The 19,648-nt window shown below is 40.5% G+C and overlaps 1 protein-coding gene across 2 annotated transcripts; it reads right to left on the bottom strand.

The window, feature by feature from the left end:
• Nucleotides 1-1,023: 1,023 nt before the first annotated feature.
• On the bottom strand, nucleotides 1,024-19,648 carry frmd8 (FERM domain containing 8). Of its 2 annotated transcripts, none has more exons than XM_034226688.1 (11): nucleotides 19,474-19,648; nucleotides 18,175-18,313; nucleotides 17,889-17,989; nucleotides 17,310-17,411; nucleotides 10,382-10,440; nucleotides 10,081-10,247; nucleotides 8,368-8,583; nucleotides 8,066-8,189; nucleotides 7,407-7,556; nucleotides 4,389-4,611; nucleotides 1,024-4,249 (listed from the first exon to the last, which is right to left on the bottom strand). In XM_034226688.1, the coding sequence occupies exons 2-11, from the start codon at nucleotides 18,294-18,296 to the stop codon at nucleotides 4,137-4,139; spliced, it is 1,377 nt and encodes a 458-aa protein (XP_034082579.1). In that variant the 5' UTR covers nucleotides 18,297-18,313; nucleotides 19,474-19,648; the 3' UTR covers nucleotides 1,024-4,136. The 2 variants fall into 2 exon arrangements, with proteins under 2 accessions (XP_034082579.1, XP_034082578.1); XM_034226687.1 differs by having other exon boundaries at nucleotides 17,889-18,056; nucleotides 18,216-18,313; nucleotides 19,474-19,643.

Raw genomic sequence — 19,648 nt, 5'->3', positions numbered from 1 at the left:
AGCTATTATTATTATTATTATTTTATGGCGGACTACAAACTGTTAAAGGTGCCTGCCGCCACCTAGTGCACCGGAGTGTGTCATGTCAAGACCGAAAGTAAATGTCTTTAAACGATTAAATTAAACAAAAAAACAAAACCAAAAAACGATGCTATACTCCAGATATAGAATAGACAATGCAGGTTTCCTTTTCATGAAACCTGCATTGTTCAAAGATTTAAATAAAGCCCTTTAAACCTGTGGCGTTACTCTGTCAAAGAGAAGGTGTGGTCAAGATAATAGACTCACTTCCGTGATGAATGCACTTCTCGTCTAACAGTCCAGAAGTGGACTACTGCACGTCACACACTCTTAAGCATTCTAAAGTAACATTATATTACGAGATATTTTCATGAAACCTTTGTAATAATATTACATAAACATTCATTAACAAAGAAGCTGGCTGGCTGGCCTCATGCAACTCTTGAGAACCAATGGTTTGTCTGAGTAAAATATCAATCAACCATACAACAATTAAGACAAACAAGAATCAATAAATTACACTAAAAACAATGATCTGGAACTTCTGCCTCCATGTGCTCATCTTTAAATCCACTGCGTTGACTGTTTAAACCTTGAACAAACCACCCTCACCACCCTCCATATTCTTCAGTATATATTGGATTAGTATGTTGTTTGTCCATTTCAAATGGATCAGTGTTGGATCCTGTCCGGTCAGGAGGGGGCGACAGTGGAGCGTCTGAAACTGAGGAAACACCTTTAGGCCGATTTGTAGCTTCTCTTTCTGCAGAGAAAGACCTGTCTAACAGCAATATCTGATCATAATGATTACAACTTAGCATTTTCTGAATATATATGGATTTATAAAAACTAAGACCACTAAAAACTTCTTGACTTATCAATCACACATTTGTGATGCTTAATCAAGGAATAAACCAGAGATATGTTCTTGCCTTCTCTTTTGCTGGAGTGGAAATAAGAAATGGAGACATTTGAATCCAGTACAAACGAAGGGCAACACTCTTTATCTTGAGAAAAAAAACACTTTTATTTTATTGGTCAAAGACTGAAAATCTGACAAAAGACTATATAATATTGCATTATGCACATCAATGTATCAGTGGAATCATAACCTGTGATCTGCTCGGCATTGTTCAATTTATTAGTATTTATTTAAAGTAAATACAATATTATTAGGTGCATTGAAAACTATTTACACATGAATCATAGAGCAACGGTTAAAATAGGTCTTAACGATAAACCACATCCCTCACTATATTACCAATTTGTAACCAACACGTTCTTGATTTTACCGTAAAATAAATCTACATCTGTATTATCTGAGAAGAGCGCAAAGCAAAATATAAGGTTTTAGGAGAAAGAGGTTAATGGCGACACATTTCTTTCTTCGGTGCCTCACATAAATGAGATCATTAGGCTTACATTGATGGACATCCATGTATAGAAATACAAACATAGTGCCTCGATAAAATCACACATAAGTAGGTGAAGTATTACACACACCTTTAAGAGATGGATAGGCCTGGCATCAATTTATTTAAAAAAGAAAAAAAGCATATCAGACGTATTCTAATGAAGGCAGATCCACCACTCCATTGAGAGGAATCACACTGTTCAACAGCAGCCCAGTGTAGTCATCCACTTTATCAATATACTCACATCAGCTACAGTATGAAATATGAAATGCATGGTGTAGCTGGAAATATATTAGAAAACATGATTATATATTTTTTTTAAACCATAGCAATAATATCCCTTCCTGGTTTCCAAGCACCAAAAACAGGCATTCAGACGCCAACTGAGTACAAGCAAAAAGGCACTTAATGCAAAGTGATTGCTTGAGAAGACAAGGACCTATTTCTTTGCTTCATTCTTGTGTATGAACACTGACAAGTATATGAAAATGAAATACAAATATTTTCATGTAAAAGCTCACAAACCATAGAAAAACAAGTATATAAACAGTGTATTAGTATTAATAGTGCAGTATCAGGTGTGTGTAGTCTGATGTGGAATGCCTATTCTACAATGTGAAATGCATAGTGTACGTTAGCAACAATAAGTGGACTGCTGCAGGTAGGTTACAGACACAGCTGACATATTGAGTTAAAGAAAAGTATAAATATTTGTCAGTTGGCATGCTGTGGAAAAATCAGGAAGAATACAAGATGTGGAAGGCAGTATGTCAAATGGCTATTAGTGATTAGAGCTTGTTTGTTGAAGTACATGAAAGAAGAAACGGCCTGTATTAGCATTAGGGTGAAGTGCAGAGAGGCAAATGGAGGGACTCTGAGGTCTGGCTTTAAGGTAGCATACTGTGTTGCAGCACGTTAGAAGGCTTGCTTTGGTGTACAGACTGAGAGTTCAACAGCATAGTAGCAGAGGTTATTGGTCAGTTGGTCTGCCACAGAGCACATAGTCCTGTCCTTTGAAAATGAATCTCAGAAATGTCTTATTTTATAGAAGCAGTTTTGCTCCTCAACACATTATGAAAACTGTACTATTTCTAAACAAAAGAAAAATGCAAAAAACAGGAGGCCACAATTGTGTACAAACAAAAGTGTATCCATCGTAGTCACCCATTTTTGTGTTTGCAATGGAAACAATTATTTCAACGCGGGGTCCACGGGTAGTAGAGTGCCAACAGTAAGGAGGTTGTTTTTTCTTTCTCATCAGTTTGATAATCAAGTCTGAGCTGTGCATGGACGATGCATCACTTGAAACTTGGACCATCAAAAAGAGATCGGTTAAATTCTACTTAGCTCTTTGATCAACAAGTAATCACAAAAGAACACAAAGTAAACTGCTTCGCAAAAATCAGAAAGCCTCAAATAAATGGGCTTCGAGCCTTCACATTTAAACTGAACGTCTTAAAAAGGGATGGTCTCATGTCCTTGGATCCAAAGAGCACCTATTCTGCCAAGCTGCTGTTATTCTGTAGCATAACTATGGTGATTTGATTCAATAATTGCTAACAAGAGTTTTTGTTAAATGTCCGTTTTATCCTGTTCCTTTTTACGTTCACAGCAGAATTATTTGATATGAATGATATCTTTAAACAATGTACTGAAGAGGTACTTCCCCAGCACAGACACAGTGCTCCCATACGGACTCAGTAACAACCACTCAACGTTTCTACCAGTACTTTTCTAAAGTGTCTTCACCCTTAGATGAGGACAAGGCACTGGCAGTTTGAAAAAGCAGAACAGTTGAGAGCACGCCCTTATATCGTCCCCTGACAGTGACATCATGTTGAGTGTGTTAACTCTCACAAAAAGATGGTATTGAGATATATATTTTTTACGTCAAAGTCCCCCAAAAGAGGTAAAGCAGTGGTTCTACTCCAACGAGGTTTACATTTTTGAATAGCAGTAAACGCAGCTCCTGAGTGCTGCAGAAAGGACAGAACGGTCATGAGATATACAGTCATCAACGGAGTCATTGTCTGAGGATTTCTGTAGGGCTAACTTAGTCTCACGAAGTTGCTCAGAGAACGCTGTATGCACCTCCGCCAAGGATAGTTCACGGCTAAGTTTGCCTTTCAGCAGGATTACGGGAAAAGTGCCATATATTCAGGACATTTAGTGGAGGGGTGTATCACGTGCTAAAGAAGCACCCATGACATCCAAATCACAGGGTGGATACATTAGTGCTGCATTCATAAAGTGTTTGAAAACTTAAAAAACGTGTTCTTTTTTAAACACTGTTAGCATTAAACTACAACACATCTTTGCTAATGAACATACTGCAGTTGGAAACAGGATACTTCGGGGAGCATGTGAATGCACCACTGGCCTTGGCGGAGGTCTGCTCTTTTGAAATGTCATTATAGTTTCTTTATGTAAGGCTACCTAATAGAAAATAGCCCCTTCAGTTCGACCTCAGAAGAGTAGAGGTTATTAGACCCTTTTTGTTTTTCACATATCTGTATTCTTAATATAAACACAACTTCAGAGGATAAACATTGTCACTCACACCTAGATGCCTCACTTGGTCCTTTGCATGTTCATATCTTTTCAGTTAAATGTCTCAGGCTTGTATCAAGTCTTCTCCTTAAGTATCAGTGTAAAGTGTTCAGGTTTGGTCTTTGAGAGGCATGGGGGCCTCTGGCGAGTTTACCCCTGCTCCAGACTCTCCGTCACCTGCACTGCAGAGTACGTGGCTGCAGACACCTGGCGGGTGAAGAAGGACGCGGCTCGCTTGGGTTTCAAACGTTTGATTTCTTTTCCTGAAAGACAACGGAGAAGAATATTGATTTAATACAGCAATTGAAGCTTCTAAAAAGGAGTCTTAGTCTAGAAGTAGCTTATTTCAGAAAGGGCAAATTGCGAGTAGTATTTACAACTATATTCAAGAATTAGACTCACCATTGTCCACGTAGCTGATAGTGTTAAGTGAATGGACCCGACTGCAGACCACGCTGCTCTGCCTGCGCAGCATCCCGCGCCGTCCTCCTCGTCCGTTCTTGCCATCCTGCCCCCCAGGCTGCTGATGTGCCCCCACCTCTCCGTCCATCTCGGCTGCAGCTCCTCCCTCAGACGCAGACCTCAGCTCCACACAGAACTCAATGAAGCCGCTCATTAGCTCTGCCTTGTAGACAAAAAAAGAAGATCGAATGTTTAACAAGGCCATATTACATCGTGTGTTATATAGGTTTCTGTGCATGTAGATGGTCTGCAAAGGCTGAAATCCAAAAGTTGCCTACAGAAAGATTTTCTCTCCCACAAACATGCTTTTGAACATTAAAGCACGTAAAGATGTCACAGTCTCAAATACAATTAAGAACCTGAAAATGAGCATGATAGGGCCCCTTTGAGTCTAACGGCCGGTCCACACACAGGCATGAAAAAAATCTTTCAAATCTTCGCCCATTCACTTGAATCGGGTGACGTAGAAGATTTTGAATCTTCGCCGAACTGCATTGTGGGGAGCGGAGCATGGTTTTGCAAGCATCGTGAGCATCAAAAGTTGAGCAATGTTCAACTTTTGATGCTCCCGATGCTTTCGAAGCTGGCATCAGCCAATCAAATCCTGTTTATGCAAATCCCGCCAGTACAAGCGCTAGCCAATCAAACCGCATGCAAGCTGGGAGAGCCAGACCGCATTTCATTTCCTCATATTCCAAACGAGAAATTACGGTAGCAAATCACCCGGTTCTTTACGACCAGAACTATTAACCGGGATACAAACCGGAGGAACCAGGCATGGAGGGAGGTGGCAGAGACAGTGGGTGAAACTGGTAGGTGTTTCGCCTGTTTGGGGATTTTATATCCAGTTTACATGGTTTTAACATTGCTATTGCTTTGTATGTCGGGGGCGGGAAATTCATGTGATTGGTTGTTGGTCGCTTCAGACACGCCCAGCATCAAGATTTTTCAAGATTTTTTTCATGCCTATGTGTGGACCGGCCATAAGCCTTCAATTAGAGCTGCAACAATTTGTTGATCAACAGAAAATAAAGACTATTTTGATATTGGATTAACCAAAGTCATTTTTTTATGGAAAACTGTCAGAAAAAGCAGTTTTCAGCCTCTTAAGTGTGGAGTTTTCTTGCTTTTCACATTTAAGTGAATAAATGAAATACTAATTAAACGGCAGATACAGTATATCGATATTGAAAATGATAGTGTATTGCGGCCCTATCTTAAACAGCTGTACTTCACATGAAGGGGCATATTGCCAGTTTTGGATTAGGTGCCTGTGGGATTATGTATCGTGCCTCAACCATTATGTAACCTCTCTTCACCATCTGTTGACTTTTAAACCTAACCATCATTGAACACAGATGATACATAAGAGTACAACAAAACATTTGAACTCCATTAGGTTTCAACACTAATATCGAGTGTTGGGTTAAGAAAAAATATGCATAGCAGCTGCAGCAGGAAAACACCAGGTGTTGTGCGCTGTGACACACATAAAAGGACAACATCTGTTTCAGCAGCAAGATGTTTCAGAATTGATGATGACAAGAAAAACAAATGCTGAACAGTGGGGCGATGTCAGTACCCATGCTGGTTGGTGACACTGTATGTGCAGGTGTTAAATATAGTCTTATAAAATAATTAGGGAATTCAATCTTATTTCACAAATTAGGGCTGCACGATATTGAAAAAAACTGACATCGCGATTTCCCCCCCCCCCTGCGGTATATATTGCGGTTTTTTTAACCTGTTAAGCCCCAAAGTCCCGGCGGGTACTGTGTCTCAGGGGATCTTAATATTTAAGAACCTATTAATGTGTTATACCAGATTAACGGAAATAATCTTAGCTAACTGACGATACAAACCATTTTTACCAAAACAAAACACAAGTCTCATAAGAAGCATCTAAATGACCCCTGAACGAAAAATGCTAACGCACTTTGGCACAGAACTCAAGATAAAAGTACCCTTATTATTACTTATCGTAGCTGCACATACAATATATCCGATTAAAGCTGAGGTTCCACAGATTATTTAGGTATATAGTATCATCACTGAGTGATCCGAACTCGGACAGGGGAAGCAAACACAGACATCACAACACGTACCTTTACGTATATCTATTACGTTTCTAGGGGAGATGTCTCACCGTAGCTGTCAATCTGATCAAAAGACGTGTTCAATGGCATTAAAACGAGAAAAAACGCGGCTGAATCGGTTAATCTATAGGTTTTTAACGTCTCTGTATAAAAAAATTATTTCATTTATAATCCATAATTCCATTTTTATGTAAAAATTGCAGAGCAAAAGTTAGCTGCTAATGGGTAGACACCAGAGTGGCTGCTGCTTCCGGTCTTGGCTATGGCAGTCCAGCGCAGTCTAACACACACACATTACCAAATAAGGAGTGAGAGCGACGCGTAGCCAAAACCGGAAGCTGCATACACTCTGGTGGCTACCATTAGCAGCTAACTGTTGTGCTCCGATTTTTACATAAAAATGGAATTATGGATTATAAACAATTGCTTCAAAGCCACAGATACATTATCAACCTATGGATCAACCGATTCAGCCGCGTTTTAATGCCATTGAACACGTCTTTTGATCAGATTGACAGCTACGGTGAGACGATCTCCCGTAAAAGGTCCGTAAAATGTACGTGTTGTGATGTCTGTGTTTGCTTCCCCTGTTGCGAGATCGGATCGCTTAGATACTATACTTAAATAATCTGTGGAGTCTCAGCTTTAATCGGATATATTGTATGTGCAGTTTCGATAAGTAATAAGGGTATCTTTATTTTGAATTCTGTGCTAAATTGCGTTAGCATTTTAAAAAAAAAAAAAAGAATAAAACCGCACATCCCTGCGGTGTGAATATCGCGCATGCGCATATCGCGGTTATCGCCATGACACGGTATATCGTTCAGCCCTATCACAAATATTCTCTTGTTTTCTATTTCACCTGTTTTGAATAGATCTTCAGCAACTTGTTGACAGGAGTGCCGTCTTCCTCTCCATCAAACTCCAGCCACAGGATGTGTGAGTCCCCCTGCTCCTCGGGGTAGCTGTGGTCCCAGGAGAGCTCGTTGAAATGCAGACCCAGCAGCACATGCTGGGAAAACATGGGTTCAACCGGAGTAAGCAGATTTGTTTTCATAAAGGGAAATGCTCTCAATGCTTATGCAAGTATCCACAAGTACAAAGTGATTAACATGGCATTGTGCTAGGCCTTTCACAGTAACTACTGTTGTTGGCTAATACATGTCCCAGAAATAACTATTTCATTGTTATATTAACACAATTGTATGCCACTGATATAGTGGTAAAATAAAGCAAAAACACCCTTTTAAAGAGCAAAAGCATCTAGTTTTCAAGAATAGTAAGAAGTATTGGAATGTGAAAAAAATATAAATGATAAACTCTCTGGCTCTGTGTGCAATGACTGCATAAGGATGATGGAAGTGTGATGGAAGGGAAATCCTGCAGTTCTGGCAGTATGTTGGCTAAACTGTGAGTGATATTTTTATTTAAACAAATGTAAATATAATGGGCAATCATGAGGTCAGCATGTATTATCAGGTATACATATATGGGACGATAAGTTGATAAATGTGTGCTCACCTTCTCTTTTACATCCATCACATAAACTCCCTCCAGGCAGATCCCAACGTTGACAGCTTTGCGTTTGGCCCTTTGGAGAATCCCTTGCACTGGTTTGTCAATCTCTCCACCGAAGAAAGCGCACCTGTTTGTGTAGTAAATTCAGAGTATAACTTAGCGTGAAAAATAAAACTACAACTAAATATGTATTTCAATTATTTAAAAAAATATTCAGATTCTGATTGATATAAAGACAACGTCTAAATGTTAACTAGGTGCCAAAATGAACACTGGTATAAATGGCTCATTATACGGCTCCTTACCCATAGTAAGGCAGGTTGTGACATGTGTTGAGGTACTGGTGGAGGAGCTGTGTGGGCTCGGGAGAGTTCCCAGCAGGTGAGCTGATCTTCCTGTACTCCTCCAACAGGTTCTGCTCCAGCCCCGTCTGGCGGCTCGACTTCCCTCTCAGAGTGGAGAGCAACCCCCCACTGCCCATGGCAACATGTACGGGCAGGAAAGAAGACAGCTTCTTCCCTCTGTGGAAAGCAGAGGAGGAAAGTTTGAAAGTGCATATTTTTTGTGCAAATGTGGGGTTAAGATAACATTCAATTACATTCAGATTATTTATCAAAATGTACTGTTTACTCGTGTGTTTCACAATGCTTTGGTGCTCTGTATGTACGATTTACAGAATGCAAGATGAAAAAAACAACGAATTGCATCAATGCAAGGCGATCATGTGCAACTGTATAGTGCCATTATTACTATCAATTTCTCCTGAAATAATCTGTTTTGTTCACTCCTACAGGTATACCTCAATATACAGATACATGTCTCTCCTAAATCACTCCATTGACTGTTTTTCATTCAAGCTTGTTACATTTATTTGTTTTTTTGTGTGTTTTTATCATGACCCTGATGAAGTCAAAACGTGCTGCTTTCGCAATAACTGTCTTTCTATTGACCTTTGTTTCTTCAGGGACATACAGAACAAATCCCCTGATGATTACCAAGAGTTCTTCTAAAGTAGTATCTGCAACCAGTACTTATAATACAAAGCATGTCTCCATCAGTAGATGATGGCTATCAATAGTCCAATCATATCGTAATTTAAGGATTTTATTCGAATGAAATTTGAAACATTGTTTAGAAAACAAGTCTCTCATTTCCTCTAGTGTTGGGAAAGCTTGGCACATGACGCTCAGTTTCATGGTCAGAGAAGAAAGACTAAACAGTGACAAACCACATGCACAAACTCAGACATTAATACTTTGAGCAGAATGAGACATCATAAATATCCATTCAGCCATTTGTTTATTATATATTCTGTGCATTCTTGTACTTACTGTAGCAACTACAAATCATAACGTTACAGTAGAACATTATTATCAGCATTTAAAAAAACAACACCTCCTTAAACATTTTCTACAGAATTCCTATGGATTTTCTTTGAATTGCAACATGTAGTTGCTGATTGTACTTTAGGAAGCTTATTTTATGACTTTATAAAATGTTTGCTTCTTGCCCTTTTTCACAGTGTCCATTTTATTCTAGTTCTAGTTAAGCTGAATCGAGGCAACCTCTCACCATTTGACAAAATGGCAGAAGGGGCCAGTACTTACTTCTTCATTTCCTAAAACGTCAGCTGACAACTTCAAAAAATGTCCATTCAAGCAAGAGCTGAGCCCACACAGAAAGAAGTCTGTGTGGTTGATTATCCTACTAGACATCAGCATTTATACTCTTAAGTTGCAGGTCTCCCTTGAAAAAGAGATCTATGATCTCAATGGGACCAATCTGGTTAAATAAAGGTTTGAAATTAAATGAGTTAGGCTGTGTCTGAAAAAGGCTTAAAACCAACATTTAGTAGTATGCATCTTCTCATCTGGAAAATGACTAATTCGAAAAAGATCTAACTGTTGCTTTAAGAAACCAAGGGTTCAACAAGGCACTTACCTGAACATTTCAAAAGCATTAGAAAACCCATATCAACAATTTGGTCAAACTTTATTTAACCATATTTTCTAGCTTACCTTATAGTAGTAGTGATTTGTTGCCCATCAAGACCAGTTCCCTCATCTATAGCGAGAGACAAGGCTCCAAGTGTGGTCCAGTGCTCGGGGTCGCAGGGGTATCGGCCCATGAGGATGTTGCCCCTGGCCTCCTCATACAGGAGCCTGAGCACTCCCTCATCCTCTATCTGCTCAGGAGCGAGACAAAGACAACAATCCTTCAATCATCAGGAAAATAAGACTCCAAGTTCCTTGTGATGAACGACAAGCATTTCATAATTAGCTTATATCAAATATTATTGAATGTATTTGACAATAATACCTGCAGCTCTTTAGATTTAGGATAATACACGTTCCGACGGTACTGGAGACACGGTTCATCTGAGGAAGAAGCAGAGGAGCATGATTTATTAGGGTGGGGCCGACCTTGTGTATTTTAAATTAGTACGATCGTCACTGTTGGAGCTTTAGCCCAGCCTCCCAGAGTGGAAGGAGAGAGGGTTAAGACAAACACTGTGATAGACGAAGGAGTATCTAGCATATCTAATCCTGTACTCCTAAAAAGTAAGTAACAGCATTTAAGTGATTTTGCAATATATTTGTGATACTACTTTTGTATGTTAGTGCTTGTTGGGGAATATTTTGCTTCGGTATCTAACCTTTAACCCAGTCCATCACTGTCTCCTGTCCCATGGCATAGGTCTACGGCCTCGGGAGATGCTGCTATCTCTCTTAAGAAGGAGCAGCTCTGGCTCCTTCTGGTTGCCGAGCAAAAGCTGACCTGAGATAGTTTATCGTTTGTGGACATCTGGGAGTCCTTCTTATCAGGTGCGTAGGTCCCACTGGCGTACATTATTTGGTCATGGACAACAGTTTTAGGCCCCGTCCACACGGAGACGATATCAGTTGAATCCGCTAACATTCTCTATCGTATAGACGGTTCGCCCACACGAGGCCGAAACGGAGCCCGAATCCGATACACGTTGATAACGGCTCCCAAAGTGGGTAGGTCTGAGGACGAAACGCTTGCGGCTCTGTGTGTACGCCCTATACGATCATTCCCTGAAAATGATGACGCCATAGCGTCTCTCCCCACCTCTCCTGCTCAGCCCTGCGTCATTGCTGATGCGTTTCGCCAACAACAACAATGGCGGATCACAGGGTTGCGTTCGTGCTCCAGATGCTACTGACCATGATACAGATTTTAGTGCAACATTTACAGCTCGTCTACCACAACCATCAGCAACAATAATAATATAATAATAATAATCGTCATCGGTCTTATTCGCTGCTTTTGGTGTATTTTGTGGTGGAAGTACAGTGCCACTTACAGGCATATGTATATGTATGTACATACTTATATGTACTACAGCGTCTCCAGCGGTCTCGTGTGGACAGACACGTTTCTTGAGCCGATTCTGTGTGGACGGAAGACTTTTTTGATATCGAATTTGGTTCGTCTCCGTGTGGAACTTAACTCCGTGTGGCCTTAGTTTGATTTCTTCGCTAAATGGTAGAGTCATGTTTTGTGGCAATTATTGTACATTTGGTTTTGCGTACCATGAGCGGGACAAATAAAAATGAAATGAAATGTAGTGCCCTGTTTGTTTAGTTTTGTTAATGAAGAATGTTGATAATACACTCTGAACTAGTTAAAACCTCCGTATACGGAAGAGATCTTCAGAATTGGACGGGCAACCGCTGTGTCAACTCGTGGCTGCAGCACATGTCTTGTCAATTCTCCGGCCATAACTTCATAACAATCCATCAGTGTTTCACTGTATTTAGGCAAGGCAAGGCAAGTTTATTTATATAGCACTTTTCAACACAAGGCAATTCAAAGTGCTTTACAAAAAATGAAAGACATTAAGAAAAGGGCATTTAAAATCAGTCATTAAAAAGAAAAGCTAATAAAATAAACATTAAAAGAAAAAAATACATGGATAAAAGTTACAGTGCAGTTTAAGATATGAATAGTTCAATTAAAAGCAGCGACAAAAAGAAAAGTCTTCAACCTGGATTTAAAAGTAGTCAGAGTTGTAGCGGACCTGCAGGTTTCTGGGAGTTTGTTCCAGATATTTGGAGCATAATAACTGAACGCTGCTTTACCGTGTTTAGTTCTGACTCTGGGGACAGAAAGCTGACCAGTCCCTGAAGACCTGAGAGATCTGGATGGTTCATAATTTAGCAGGAGGTCAGTAATGTATTTTGGGCCTAAACCATTCAGTGCTTTATAAACCAGTAGCAATATTTTGAAATCTATTCTTTGACACACAGGAAGCCAGTGTAAAGACTTCAGAACTGGAGTGATGTGAGCAGGACTCGAGCAGCGGCGTTCTGAATCAGCTGCAGCTTTCTAATAGATTTTTTAGTGAGACCTGTGAAGACACCATTGCAGTAGTCGAGTCTACTGAAGATAAAGGCATGGACAAGTTTTTCCAAATTCTGCTGTGACATTAGTCTTTTAATCCTAGATATATTCTTTAGGTGATAGTAGGCTGATTTAGTAACTGTTTTAATGTGACTGTTGAAACTCAGGTCAGAGTCCATGACTACACCTAGATTTCTGGCTTTATCTGTTGTTTTGAATATTGCACACTGAAGCTCAGCGCTAACTTGTATACGTTCTGACTTGGCTCCAAAAACCATTACCTCAGTTTTATCTTTGTTTAATTGGAGAAAGTTCTGACACATCCAGTCATTGATTTGTTCAATGCACTTACTCAGTGTTTGAATTGGAGCATAGTCTCCTGGTGAAATTGTTACATAAATTTGTGTGTCATCTGCATAGCTATGGTAACTTATTTTGTTGTTCTTCATTATCTGAGCCAGTGGTAGCATGTAGATGTTAAAGAGAAGAGGCCCCAAGATGGAGCCTTGAGGAACCCCACATGTCATATTTGTCAACTCAGATGTGTATTTACCTATAGAAACAAAGTTGTTTCTGTCCTTTAAGTAGGATTCAAACCAATTTAGAACTGTTTCCGAAAGTCCCACCCAGTTTTCCAGTCGGTCTAGTAATATGCTGTGGTCAACAGTGTCAAACGCAGCACTGAGATCTAATAATACTAACACTGAAGTTCTGCCACTGTCTGTGTTTAATTGGATGTCATTAAAGACCTTTACAAGAGCAGTGCTGTGGTTTGGACGAAAGCCTGACTGGAACACATCGAAACAGTTATTTAAATGCAAGAAATTACTCAACTGTTGAAAAACAACTTTTTCAATGATTTTACCTAGAAATGGGAGGTTTGATATGGGCCTGTAATTGTTCATTACTGAAGCATCTAGATTATTCTTTTTTAAGAGCGGTTTAATGACTGCAGTTTTCAGGGCCTGTGGAAAAATACCTGAGTGAAGAGATTTGTTTACTATATGAAGTAGATCTGAGGCCATGCAAGCCAAAACATCTTTGAAAAATCCTGTTGGAATAATATCAAGGCAGCAGGAGGAGGATTTCAGAAGTTAAATAATGTCCTCTAGGTTTTTATCATTAATCTGATGGAATTGTGTCATGATGTCTGAATTGATGTTAAGTGGACACAGAGACAACACATTTGCTGTTCCTGATGCAGAGGCACTGACTGCTTGTCTGATTTTCTGAATTTTGTCAGTGAAAAAGGAGGCAAAATCATTGCACGCCCTGGTGGATAGAAATTCAGAGGCTACTGACACTGGGGGGTTAGTTAGTCTGTCGACGGTAGCAAACAAGGCACGTGCGTTGTTTTTGTTTTTGGTAATGATGTCAGAGAAGAACGATTGTCGTGCGTTTTTCAATTCCAAATTATAGAGGCCAAGTCTCTCTTTATAGATTTCAAAGTGAACCTGGAGATTTGTTTTTCGCCACCTGCGTTCAGCTTTTCGACATTCTCTTTTTTCTGTTTTCACGGTCATGGCCTTTCTCCATGGAGATATTTTCTTGCCAGACACTTCCTTTACCTTAGTTGGAGCAATGGCATCTATAACATTTTTAATTTTTGAATTAAAATGATCTACTAGCTCATTTACTGAGATGTTAGCAGGGGCAAGTGTGGTAGAAACATTCTGAGTAAACATTTCCCTAGTATTTTCAGTTAAATATCGCTTTGTGGTTACCTCTTTTTGAACATTTTTGTGCACAGAAATAGAGCTCTCAAAGAAAACACAGGAATGGTCAGACAGTGCAACATCAGTCACCACAACCTTAGAGATATTCAGACCCTTTGAGATAATTAAGTCCAGAGTGTGGACTTATTGTGCGTGGGCTCCGTCACATGCTGAGTCAGTCCATAGCTATCAAGAACACAAAACAGTTCTTTAGCCCCTCTGTCCTGGGGGTTGTCAACATGGATGTTAAAATCACCAACAATGACTAGACGGTCAAAGTCAATACACACTACAGACAGCAGTTCAGTAAAGTCATCAAAAAAGCTTGCACAGTATTTGGGTAGTCTATAGATATTTAGGAACAGAGCTCGAGAGGAGCATTTCAGCTGAAGGGCCACATATTCAAAAGAATCAAAGTTTCCATACGATGTCTTCCTGCATTGAAGGGAATCATTGAACAGAATAGCAACTCCACCTCCTTTCTTATGCATTCTTTCCTGACTCATAAAACTAAAGTTGGGAGGGGTTGATTCGATAAGAACAGCTGCACTGTTATTCTGTTCAATCCAAGTTTCTGTTAAAAACATAAAATCGAGATTGTGCTCAGTGATAAAATCATTGATTAAAAATGTTTTTCCTGCCAAAGACCTGACATTTAATAAAGCTAGTTTAAGTTTGTTAAACATACTATCAGTCATGTTTTTTGTAACAAGCTGTGGCTGACATGGAATCACTGCTAAATTAGATAAACTCACACAAACGTTTGAGCGCTTCCTGCTTCTAAGATGATTCACCGCTCTTAATCTATTACCTATCAACACAGATATCGGCAAAGCTACTGGCAGGCAGGGCCCCGACATGTCCTGGAAAGAGTTGAGAGTGCCATACGCCCTTGAGCCTGGACCCCACACATATCAGTAAGAGTTTGTTGTGTTTTATACACACACATTCTTATCAGGCTTCGGAGACTGCAGATGCTTTCTTGAAGGGAGGGGAGGTGGTTGACGTAGGCACGGTGATGGAGACGGGGGAGATGGTGCGGGGGTAGAGGACATGCTGCCAGGGGGGGGAGGTGGTTGACGTAGGCGCGGTGATTAAGACGGGGGAGGTGGTGCGCGTCTCTGCAGTGATTTTGGTGGGCGTCGTTGAAGAGCGGGGGTAAAGGACATGGTGCCAGCCCTGCGTATCGCCTTAGTTTGGTCTTTGAACTCCAGGAAGGAATCGGTACCAACCCTCTGTATCTCCTTTGTGTGTTCAGCGATCTCCAGGAGGGTGGGCGAGGGTGAAAGGGTGAATGGAGTATCCTCAAAGACGTTGACAGGGGGGGGGGGGCGACGGGCGGTGGAGACTCCTCCATGTGTCTCATATGTCTCCCATAATCAGAACATTCCTCAGGCGGGTGCAGTGATAATTCTTCAGGGTTTTCTGCGCGATGTGTTGTGTCTTTCTCCTGTTTTGATTCCTCTTGCTGCTTGTCCTTGGCAGATTGATGACGAAGGCAGTTGAATATGTTAGAGATAAACAATTTCACTCCTGACTTGTTCAGGCAAACTCCATTTGCCTTGAAAAGATGTCTGCTGTCCCAGAAAAAGTTAAAATTGTCAATAAAATGAACAGAATGGTCAGTACAGACAGTTGAAAGCCAGGTGTTCAGTGCAAACAATCTGCTGAATCTCTCCACTCCTCTTCTGACTGGCGGTAGAGGGCCACTGATGAACACATCTGCATTTAAAGAGCTGACAGTTTCCAACAGACATTTAAAATCTTTTTTCAGCACTTCTGACTGTTGTTTCACAACATCATTTGTTCCAATGTGCAGTACCACATTCTTCACAGTCAGATGTTCAGCCCCAATATGCAGGATCTTCTCAGCCAAGTCAGAGACCACATCCTTGGGAAAACAGAGTACTTTGGTGTTGTTCTTATTACACAGACCTTTTACATCTCTTACAGCAGAGTCACCCACAATCAGAGTTTCAGGCCCAGTCGTTAGCTTTCCCTCTAGCCTTTTACTTTTGGAGTAGCTATTGGTCCTTACCCTGCTGTGTGAAGAGGACAGGTTATCCAGGTCATCAGATCTCCGGTTCTCGGTCAGCGGAGCGTATCTGTTCTGGATTGGCACACTTGGTGGTTTAGGAGGATTGTTTGTAATTCTCCCTTTAGCAGCTGTCCACTGCTGTTTCCTAGTATGAATAGGGGTTGAAGAGGCGCTCCTCCTGGGTGATGACAATGCAGGCCAGCCGGTCGCATCACAGATTTATGAGCGCTGGGCTCTGCCTGTTATCCGTCCTCCCAAATCCCATGGAAGTGATTTACTCTTAGGCTTTGCACCCAGAGAGTTCCAGGGAGGACTACCACTTGTAGATTTATTACCCGGTACACAGCCCTCCTGTTCCTTGGAATCCTTGTAGCTGCTAACTAGCTGTGAGTTAGCATACCCTTCTCCATTATTTTGCAACACAGGTAAAGTGGTGTCATTCCCACGACATAGTCCATTCACTTCCACGTTAACTTCCAACCATTGCATTTTCATTTCCAACACAGCCATCTTCTGTATACGTTTTTGGAAGTCATCTGTAGAGAACGGAGGCATTTTGCTACCAACTAGCATGCAGTAGCCTACCAGGCTTTAGCTGTTGCTAGGCCACGCTACTGTAAGACTGACGTTGTCGTAAAAATGTTGAAATATGGCTGAAACCCTCCGTCTATTTACGAAGATTAACTGTCCCAGTGATAAGTTAATGTCCAGGAGCCGCTGCTCGAAGTTTTCAGAGAATAAGAATAGGAAAATCAGCATAAAAAGTAAGCAGAGGCAGGAGCAAGCAGAAAAAGCGTCTGCACTCTGCACTGTAAGAAAGATAAGCAGAACTATTTAGACTCCATTGCTCCAATTTTCCAGTTTTCATTACAGTGCTAAGCTGTCACTGTTGTGTTTTGCGACATTTGCAATGCCACATGGACAGCTCTGTATGCTAGGCTAGTACTTTCTTTTAAAACATACACTGTATCCTTTGTAGACTTTTTTGGACAGGATTTGCCAACATACTGTAGACACTGCTTAACTGATCAGGCTCACTGAACATCCATAATCCCAACAACGAAAGCTGACATAATTGTGGTTACATAAGCACATAAACGCAGCAATATATGGACCAAAAGCTCACCTTGTGAAATGTCTTCCTCAGAGGCTTCAGTAAAACGATACAGCAAGTCCTGCCACTGACGACACAGCTTGTATGGTTGATGCCTAGCCTTTAACTGTAATTCTGAGGAGGAAGAAAATGTAACAAAGTGAGAGGTCTCCATTTTCCTGCTGTAAATATAGTATGTTTTGCTGTTGTAATACTTGAGCTGCTTAGATCTAAGGAAGGTAATCTTGTTTTAAGAGTAAAGTTCAATGGTAAAGGCAAAACCACAATCTCAAATCAATAGTTTGCTGTGACTGAACTGATTTTTAAACTAAATTTATCATGCCAAATTAATTAAACATACTGTATTGAACCGGCTTGTAGCATTTTATTGCTAATCCAAGCAGTATTGTACTGTATAATGCCTGTTTTATTTCCGCTTGTTCAGGCACAAATTCTACACACAACATCCTACCATAATCACATACCGAGTAATATTTTGTAGCCAGAATGTGATGTTTTATTCAAGAAAGTAGGATTAGTATACACATATTGCCAGATGAAGCATCACAGCCTTAATTAGTGTAGAAAGTGTGAACAAAAAAAAGTCCTTACCGAGCAGGGGAGAAGACAACCAAAGAGCAAAAGCATCCTGTGCAGTCTCAGGAATATGGAGAGCCTCACGAACACTGCGGCCCAACTCCTGCACAGAGACACTGCCAAGCCCTTCTACTGTTAGGTGCACAGCGCTGTCACCACACAGGTATACAAGCACATCTTGAGCTGTGTGAACAAACACAAATTAACACAAAAATAAACAAATATAAAGAGACAAGTAAGCCAAAGAGAAAAAAAGAACATATCGAAATAATGCATATTAGTAATCTCTGAGTGATTTTACCCTCCATGAGTTACATTATTAATATATAAGCTGAGGCGTACCACGGGAGAGAGTTGCAGAGGAAGCAACACTTCCTCTCTGCGAGTGACCATCTGATGAATCAGGAGGAAAACTGCAGTCATCTCCGTCCATCTCTACTCTGCAACACAATGGTCAAACACAAAAGTCATCACAATATAGAAACAGCAGCATTACATGTAAAATACAACATATTTTGTTTACGGCTTAAGAAAGTCAGAATACATGAACTGGAAAAGTAGTACATATAAATGTGGATGTGTGAGATGGCCAGACAGGAGGAGGAAAAAAAATCCCTGATATTTAGTATATATTTATTTGTGTGAAAGCTCTGCATATGTGGTAGTTTTCAGGTATACAGTTGTTACCTAAATGCACACATGCCACTATCTTTAGCTCACTTCTATCTATGCATAATGCATTACTCATGCATGCTTCCTAAGCTGCTTGATGTGGGACATTAGATCCATAGGGCCTACTTGTATGTACATGGGTGATGGGATTGGACTACTTAAGTGTGCTATTTCTCAGCACAGAACTTTATAATGTTCAAAAATCACGATTATCTATGTACAGTAAATAGGTTTGTGTGTTGACAAGACAGATATCAGCAATATTCCTGGTGGGGTCTTCCACAGGGACATATGCCAATTCATCCATGACCTTCAGTCATATCTGAATAAACAAGTAATCAGCTAATTTAGTTTCACTATGCACCAGCGCCACCATTTGGCAGTAGCCTAAACAAACAGAGACCCTGTGTACAATCACAACACCCCAGTCGACTACTGTTGACCTCACCCTGTGAAACCAAACTTATAGTCGCCCCGGCATGTCAATGATATTCAGCAGCGTTTGTATGGTATTTGTAAGGGCTTTAACTAGAGATATGATAGCCTAAATACAACGAGGATATATATACAGAGAGACATATCAACTAAATGATGGCCCGTGGTACAAGGGCTAACTAGCTAACTTCGTACCATAGCTAGCTTTACATGCCATCTCAAACTATGTTTAAAATACATACTCAACCCCACTAAATTCACGAAATATGCCTTGGCTTTAAGGCTAGTGAAGCGACCTTGCTAGCTAAAGGCGTATTCAAACACACACAAAACATTATCGTGAAACTAAGATAAAACAAAACGGTTCACTCATCACTCCATGACGAGTTTGTTACTTTGGTGGTAAGTTAGCTCCCTAATGGTGTTTTTCACAACAGTCTAAGATCATATTAATAGCAAGTACAGGAACGAAATGTCTCTGCTGTCCACCTACCTGCCAGTTTAAGTGAATTCCCCTCCACTTGCTGTTATGCGGATGGGAAGGCTAATATTGTAAATACTGCCTCTAAATACATTAGCTAATCAACGGTTAGATGAAACTCCCCCAGTCACGGCTCGCCAGCTTTCCGGGCAACCGCAACAGTTAGAAGTTGAGTGACTGGAGAACG

Source organism: Gymnodraco acuticeps, unplaced genomic scaffold, assembly GCF_902827175.1.
Source record: "Gymnodraco acuticeps unplaced genomic scaffold, fGymAcu1.1, whole genome shotgun sequence".
Taxonomy (NCBI): Eukaryota; Metazoa; Chordata; class Actinopteri; order Perciformes; family Bathydraconidae; genus Gymnodraco; species Gymnodraco acuticeps.
The sequence above is the reverse complement of the archived record's forward strand: the minus strand, read 5'-3'. Positions and strand labels throughout refer to the sequence as shown.